We start from the raw sequence: 8,223 nt of genomic DNA, 5'->3' as shown, positions 1-8,223 counted from the left end.
TTGATTTAGAAAGTGATTATCCACGCAAATAATACGGAATCAATCCTCTTTAATACCTACTGAGTAGATTCAAAAACTTACCTAGAACTTGTACACAAGTGCTCACCACCTGAATCATTTTATAACCGTAATTAAAAAGTAGTAAGGATACCCATTAATGTAATTTCACTCGAAATGGCCACGTCACTAGTTAAGAACCCTATCCACTACACCTCTCTCACACACACTAAAAACACACACAGAGAGTTTTGAGTTTAGTACTCCCTCCGTCCCTATTTACTTGTCCATATTTCCTTTTTTAGTTGTCCCTATTTAGTTGTCCATTTTGACAAATCAAGAAAGGACAACAAATTTTTTCCTATTATACCCTTATTTACACTTCTTGAAAATTGTAAAAGTGTATGTTGTTTCCCTCCAATTTATTTCACTTTAATTCAAATAAGTGGTTGTAATTTTGAAGTGAAAAGTTGTTATAAGGGTAAAATTGTAACTTCACTGTGCTAATCATTGTTACCTTAATCTGTGTGTCATTTCTAAAGTGGACAACTAAAAAGGGACGGAGGGAGTATGTAAGAGAGTCAAAAAAGTCTTTATCCTAAAGTTTCCAAATCAACTCTTCTGACATTCTTCAAACTCTTCTTCTTATTCTTTCCCTTTTTTTTTTCTCTCATTTCAAACAAATACATACAAGTAGAAGAAAAAAAAAAATTACTCGCCGGTCGTCCGGCGACTTCTCCGATCAATTTCTCGGTGACTGTACAAAAAGTTATATATTCATTCAGTTTCTGGAGAGTTTTGTTACGGTGTTGAATTCGTGTATATAGAAATGGATTTGATAGAAGGTGTAGGGGAGAGTTCGTCACCGCCGAGGAGTTTTGGGAGCTGTGCAGTGTATGATATAAAAAACGATGTGTATAACCGTCTTGTAGAGACTGGAAATGCTGAGGCCGTTACTAATCCGGAGCTGCTTCGTGAACAGTTGGATTCTCACTTTGCTCGCTTGCCTGCTAGGTTGAATCTTCTACATAATTAATAGTTTCCTTTACTTTGTTCAGTCAATGTGCGATTTCTTAAGTTGAATTTTGTGCTCAATTCCATTTTTATTGGAAAAATATTTCATCGCCTTAGATTATGAGCTGAGAATTAGAATTTTTTTTCTTCCGAGAAGTGTATTTTTTTTTCATTTGCAGTAGTTTCTGTATCTTTCTCTATATTTTGGGCCAGAATAGGGATTGTGGGGTGATTCAACAGACCATTATAATTAGGTTTTGTCAAGTGTGAATAATTGGGCTATTTATGATAATTGATTAAAGAAGTCAATGGAATTAGCTCTATTTTTTTTCTACAAAAGCTAAATGCTGGTGGTGATTTATTAAAGTTAACTTGATCAGGAAAGTCAGAGTATAGCAAATGTTTAAACTAGCCCTAAGGTTTTGGTTTCAATGTCAAAATTAGTCAGCACTTAAGATTTTTCATTCGGCTGGGGAACAAGTATGATATTTAACAGTATCTTTGATGCTTCAGTTATGGGTTGGATATTAATGTGGATAAAGCGGAAGATGTGTTGTTGCATCAGAAGATTCTTGTTAGAGCAAAAGAACCCGATAACCGGCCTGTTTATCATGTCCGATTTTTAGAGGTATTAACTCCATTCATCACATAACTGCAAGTTCATTATCACTTCAATGCTATCTGAATTGCTGGTGGATCCTGTGCTGTTTAAGTATATACACTAACTTTCCTTCATGCTCTAGTTACTTTGGTAGCTTTAAAATGCCCACATTTATCATTGTTGGTTTCTTTTTTGCATGCAGCAGTGGATCTCTCTTTTATTGATTTGATTGCTTTATGTGATGTTTCGGATGGTGAATTATTGTTGATACTCCACCATCTGATTAAAACTGTTATTTGATATTCCTATGAACCCTTTAGATCAATTTCTTTGTAAGTATCCCCCAAGATCATTTTTCTTATTGATTTGTTCATTTCATTTGATAGTTTTGTAAAATCATTGTTTTTTTTTTGGCTGGATTCTTCATTATTTAGTTATCAACCATTATATTTTCATCTCCATTTTATGGGTTTAGTGGTTTCAACAACTCTTTGGTCTGCTTTCTTCACCAATTAAAGGAGACATTCCTTTACTGCTGAATCTTTCCTTTAGTACTGCACTATATAGTTGATTTCATCTAATATAAGTCATTGTTCATATGCCATCTGAATTAGGTATCTATTAGTGAAATAATCTGACAAGATTGTAGTTATGTCATATTGGATGTGTATCGCAGGCGGATTCTTGCCCTTTGTAGATTAAATTGTGTTTCATTGAATTGATTATTTCTATCTTGCAAACTTTATACTCTTAATAGGAGTGATAAGTTTCCTCTAGAGATTGGTTTCTTGTTCGATGTAATCACTATTGATTATAACCTGATGCTCGTTTTTCATTTTTTGTTTCTTGACAGAATTATTGGACTAGATTTGATGATGCAGAGGGTCAGGATGACTTCAATGATTTTCCGATTTCAAAGGCAGGTGGCAGCTTAAATGATGAAGGGATAAGGTGACTTTTATTAGTTCGACAACTTTTACCTGGTAACTTTTTTTGACTAGGAACTTAGTTTTACCTAATGGGTTAGACTAATATGCTTTAGTTTGCTTTCATCTGCCTATGCGCTGCTGCCTTACTAAATACAGGAAGGGTATGAATGACTTTGAAACTTGCTCTAAGCTTGAGGACCTGAATTTGGATGTTAGAAAGAATTTTAATGACAAAGAAGAAATTCTAGCGGAAGATTCTAGCCGAAGGTAGTTTTGGTGCAAACTTTTGTGATAGTTTCTCCTCTATATTGGTCTTCTTTCTTTTTTATTTTTTATGTTAAAATTTACTTCTTAAAGTATCAAAGCATCTAGAAAACAGGAGTATAATGCAATATTACTAAATTTTGTTCTGAATATGGAAGTTTCTCTGAAAATTTTAGGTCTAATATTTGTTTAACTTGAACTATGGTATTTATAGTATTTCCAATTACTACATGTAAGCTAGAACAAGTTTTCATTTATTGAATACTTCTGCATCCAGAATTATGTGAATGAGAAATTGCAGTCAAAGGATTGAGAAATAATTAAGAAAATCACGGTCAAAGGATTGCGAAATAATTGAGACAATTGGAGCAAAAGAAATATGAATGTGATATTCAAAAAATGAATTACGCTACAACGAGAGAGAATTACTCCCTCTGGTGTGAAAGATCAAAGGTAAACCAAGCATTTAAAAGTTGAAGCAAGTTTGTAATTCCAAAATCACTTGTAGAATCTTATTGTTAGTCAAAACCTCTTTGCTGATTAAGCATGCAAGTAAACCATATACTTTTGTCGCCCACAATTTTCATCTCCTGTTTGGTTAAAAACTTGCCTGGAAACTAGATTCATCAGCATGATAGTTCAGGTTTCCACCATTCTGCTATCCATTTTCATTCAACTGGTAATTTGTTCAACTCATTTATCATGATCATGAAGTTATCTCTATTTGTGGGATGGAATATTTAAGCCATAGAAAGCAGATTGCAAGTATCCTGCAATATATTCAGTAGTTGACCACCATTAGTTGTAGTGCAGGCATGAAGTTTCACGTATTCTAGTCCATGAAGTTATCTTTTCCACCATTGACAAACCCAAGCTTCTTAGTCAGGTAACTATAAGAGGGTACATATGCTTAGAATACTTAATTGAAGCTCTGCTTAGTTTATTGCTTGCTCTTTGATTATTTTTTTGTGTGCATTCTATCTGTGTGTGCTGTAAGTGGAATACTGAAGGGAGAGATCACTTATAGAAGGCTTTGTAGCATGTTCATTCTATTAACCAACTACTATTGATAGCTGATAGACCTGTGTAAGAAATTACCAAAGCAAGTCGAGTTACATAAAATTCTATAAGACATTTTTGCTGGATTCTCCTCTTGTTTTAATTCTCATCCATTATATGTGTATCCATAGCTATGGCTTGTGTTGCAACAAACCTTTGCGCTTTCTCCTTCACCAATTAAGGAAACAAAGCTTCATGTTTGGAAATATAATTAAGTAAAGGAAGTGTGTCCTCTCTAATATTTTAAGATTTCGGATGAGATGATCACATACTTCAAGATGGTATCAGAGTTAGGGTCCTCATGTCATGTTATCCATGTTTATGCTAACTAGACCTTGGTGTGCGGAGTGCTAGGGTGGTTAGATTGTCCCACATTGGTTGAGGAATAGGCTGTTGTTTTCTTATGTTGTCTTGGACAATCCTCACCTCATGAGCTAACTTTGTGTTTGAGTTAGGCCACACAGTTCAACACTTCACCGCTGAATCTTTCATTAATATCATTAAATTTGTAATTTGATTTTAAAATATAGTCACAGACGTTCAATCATGCCTGATTTCTGTTTTTTTGGGTAAAATATTACAGAACTCTTCCAAAAATTCATCTTGTATTTGTTTTTCATATTTTTATCTTCATGCTAAAAGTCTTCTTTGAATGCCTATATCCTGGTGGTTTTGCATAATGTTATGTTGAGATCGATGGTTATAATTCTTTTCCTTGGAATTGTATTCATTTGGTTATAATTCTTTTTCCTTGATTAATGTGATGTCATGTTCTTTAACTGACTGCTTCCTATTCTAGCTCTCTGCTTTACTTTCTGACATAGGGCTTAATATCCGAGAAGCTCATGTTTTCTCAACAACTGATGGGTACTCATTAGATGTATTTGTGGTGGATGGATGGCCTGTTGAGGTATGCTTTGTGTTGCTCACCATTTTTAGTTGGTTTGATGTACATATTCTAACATCTTGTTTCATATCAGTGTTTCTACATTACCACTTTCTTTTGTGTGAGTTCTCTGGTGGGTCTTCTTAATTTAATAGATTTCAGTTTCGGGGTTTAAAGAACGAATGATTTAGGGATTATATGATTGTGCTCTTAATTTGGTCTCTCAATTTACTAATTCTATCCTTAAAAGATTTGTAAGTATGCTGAATAATGTCTTGGCGTTTTGGTTAATTATCATGAGATACAAGCAAAACCTTTCTTTCAATAAAATAAAATATATATCTACATGCACATGAGGAAAACCTTCTATTTAGTCAACATAGGGTAGTGTAAACCCCAGTGGAAGTGAGCATTGTGATTATATTTCTTGCATGGCAGGTGTCTGTGCTGTGTGCAAAAGTTGCTGACTTTGCCATGTTATGGTCAGGATACAAAGGCTTTGCATGAAGAATTGGGGAAAGCGATTGCCAGAAGTGAGGTAATTCTTTATTGATTTCTTCTTGTTGTGATATTATTCCTTTTGACTCTTACAGATTCCGCTGTGGAGTTCCATTGAATAATCAGTTTCAGGGTTGCTTGCAACGTCCTCTAAGAATAATAATCATTTGAACTTATCAAAAATAGAAAGAATAATAATCATTTTAGAACATAACTACAACAATAACAACATACCCGGTGAAATCCCACAAGTGAGGTCTGAGGAGGGTAGAGTTTATGCAACCTTACCACTACCTTGTGGAAATAGAGAGACTCCTTCCGAAAGATACTTGCTCAAGTGCAACAAATCCAAGAGCAAAGAAGAAGAAAACGTATCAACTATTAAGGCAAGCAGTGCAAAGCCTACAAGAAAGGAACAAGAACAATAAAATGGTGCGATAATCAAAATACAATAAACAACATAATATGATAAATATCAAAAGCAAGAACTATAAGAATACAACTAGTACAACAACAAACATCAATAATCCTAAACCTTCGAAAAGCTAGGCAATGATCCATTATTTACTGGCCTTCTACCCTAATACGCATTCTCCACGCCCTCCTATCTAAGGTAGTGGCGGATCTAGAATTTTCATTGAGGGAGTTCAAAAGATTCGAATAATAAAAATATAATTCTTGGGATTTGAACTTTGACCCAACCTCTAAGGGATTCAAAACTTATATATGTACATAAACAATTTAAAAAGTACCTTATATATACGTGTAATTTTTTGCCGAGGCGGTTTGGGTGAACCCCCTCACTACCCTCTAGATCCACCCCTGATCTATGGTCATGTCCTCGGTAATTTGAAGTGATGTCATGTCATGTCTAATCACCTCTCTCCAATACTTCTTCGGCATACTCTACCTCTCCTCGTACCTACTATATCCAACCTCTACAACATAATTGCTCTTGATAAATGCAAATTAAGAATTTTGGGGGTTTATGTTTTAGACGTTTCTTCTATTATCTCGACAAGTTCCATACCTCAGGGCCGTGCTGGGACCATTATAATCTTGTCTATAATATCCTTTTTAGATAATCTAAGAGAAAGACTAGAGATACCCACATTAATGCAATACTAAAGCTTGTGGGAAGAGTCTTACCTCTTGTGGTTTTCAAGGTATGCTGCTAATTCTGTAAAAGGAATTTTTGTATGCCGTCCCCCACGAAAGGAAAAAAGAAACGGACAAAAAGGAAAAGGGTAAATTTCAGTTCCACTGATATCTAATATAACTTTTCTTTTTTTAAAAAAATAAAATCAATTCCACTGATGTAACCTTTTCCTACTTAGGGTGGCATAGGGTAAACCATGAGTAACTACTTTTGAAAAGGAAAATATTTTTGAAAAGGGGGTAGGCCATAAGTAACTAGATATACTTCCTATATAGTATCATATTTATGTGGATGATATAGCTGCTATATTCTTGAGATTTCCAGTTGGCCATCATCAATCAATTTACTTCTAGCTGATATGTGATGTGTACTGTTTATCATAACCAATTTTTGTTCATCAAAAAAAGATATGTGATGGGTATCATTAGTAGAATCTCTGCAGGATTTGTTTCGTTGTTGTTATTGAAGCTCATAAGTGTCATGTAATTTGCTTAACAAGTTGTAATGATCACATATGCTGGATGACACAGGGAACGTGGTCTGGTTCATCTCATTCTAGGTCAGCTGCTGAAAAAGTTATAGTTGCACGATTAAAACCTGAGGACTGGGAAATTGATAGAAGATTACTGAAGATTGGAGAAAGAATTGCATCAGGATCTTGTGGCGATTTGTGAGTTTATGATTGTATTCCTCAAGTGGTTTTGCATAAATTCGGGTTCCCAGCTTTCCATGACCTTGTCTTCTAAATGTTTACTCATATGAAGGTATCGTGGGATGTATCTTGGTGTGGATGTTGCAATCAAGGTCCTTAGATCTGAGCATTTGAATGACACATTGGAAGATGAGTTCGCTCAAGAAATAGCAATTTTGAAGTGAGTGATGTAGCTCTTATGTCTTACGAAGCTTATTAGTTTAGGGGATGAGACGGAAGGTACTGGGTTGCCTCATACTTCTCATGTGTATTGTGTTGCCTACTAGAGGGATTATATTAACTTGTAGGACGAAGTCGAATTTGATTCCAGGATGAAGACTTGTTTGGTAAGAGATCAAGGGTACCGGAGTACTTATTGCTTGTAAATCATGAAAAAGGTTCCAAAGATTTATATGTTAGATACAGGAACCTCTTTATGTGTAGATGCTGGTACTATGCGATCTTGTAAACACCGAGTTAGATAACATGCTTTGTTCTGTCATATGAATTTCATGATGACAAAAGAAAGATAGTGTATTAGAGTGTGCATCAATTACTTAGGAAGTTCTCTTTTGACAGGCATATTATTAAGTAATTTGTTATGATTGGCAATATTATGTACTGTTATATTTTGTGAATGGCATATTATTTATTAGTATATATATAGAACAACTTCAATGCAGCTTTACACGTGTTTGTAGTCTATCTACCAAAAGAAAAGCAGGCACATATACCATGCTCATTAATGTGGTTTCACCTCTAAGATCTTCTCCACAATCTTACAATTTGATCTTATTGCATACAGGCAAGTTCAGCACAGAAATGTTGTTCGTTTCATTGGTGCATGCACAAATTCGCCTCATTTGTGTATTATTACAGGTATGCTTCTTTCTGGGACAAAAGTTGCATGGTTTCTTCGAAACTGTTATCATAGTCATGTCATGGCTGTTTGGCTGTCTTTATCTATAAAATCGAAGTTGCAGATTCTCCACTGTCTGGTAGTAAACTGAAGAGTGGTGTTTGGTTGTTCAATGCTGCAATTTTTCCTGTACTCTATTATTTCATTTGATTGCACCATCTAGTTATTGTTGTTACGTGTACATTATGTCCGGATAGTACCCTTCG

General features: G+C 34.8%; 1 protein-coding gene across 2 annotated transcripts; it reads left to right on the top strand.

Annotated features, from left to right (window-relative positions):
• The first annotated feature begins 594 nt into the window (after positions 1–594).
• On the top strand, positions 595–8,123 carry LOC125849853 (serine/threonine-protein kinase STY46-like). 2 transcript variants are annotated; one of them, XM_049529820.1, is made up of 10 exons: positions 598–1,011; positions 1,525–1,639; positions 2,466–2,563; positions 2,698–2,808; positions 3,619–3,691; positions 4,664–4,774; positions 5,238–5,288; positions 6,938–7,077; positions 7,172–7,279; positions 7,904–8,123. In XM_049529820.1, exons 1-10 carry the CDS (start codon positions 827–829, stop codon positions 8,106–8,108), a joined length of 1,197 nt encoding a protein of 398 aa, XP_049385777.1. In that variant the 5' UTR covers positions 598–826; the 3' UTR covers positions 8,109–8,123. The 2 variants fall into 2 exon arrangements, with proteins under 2 accessions (XP_049385778.1, XP_049385777.1); XM_049529821.1 differs by lacking the exon at positions 2,698–2,808 and having other exon boundaries at positions 595–1,011.
• Positions 8,124–8,223: the final 100 nt, after the last annotated feature.

This window comes from Solanum stenotomum, unplaced genomic scaffold, assembly GCF_019186545.1.
Source record: "Solanum stenotomum isolate F172 unplaced genomic scaffold, ASM1918654v1 scaffold11127, whole genome shotgun sequence".
Taxonomy (NCBI): domain Eukaryota; kingdom Viridiplantae; phylum Streptophyta; class Magnoliopsida; order Solanales; family Solanaceae; genus Solanum; species Solanum stenotomum.
Note: the sequence above shows the minus strand (reverse complement) of the source record. Positions and strands in the feature narration are given on the sequence as shown.

Bases quoted from the DNA above. Each gene is read 5' to 3' on its own strand.
- LOC125849853 (XM_049529820.1), top strand. From the start codon at position 827: ATGGATTTGATAGAAGGTGTAGGGGAGAGTTCGTCACCGCCGAGGAGT. The intron at 7,078-7,171 runs GTGAGTTTATGA...ACTCATATGAAG, and splicing joins TCAGGATCTTGTGGCGATTT to GTATCGTGGGATGTATCTTG. The intron at 7,280-7,903 runs GTGAGTGATGTA...TATTGCATACAG, and splicing joins CAAGAAATAGCAATTTTGAA to GCAAGTTCAGCACAGAAATG.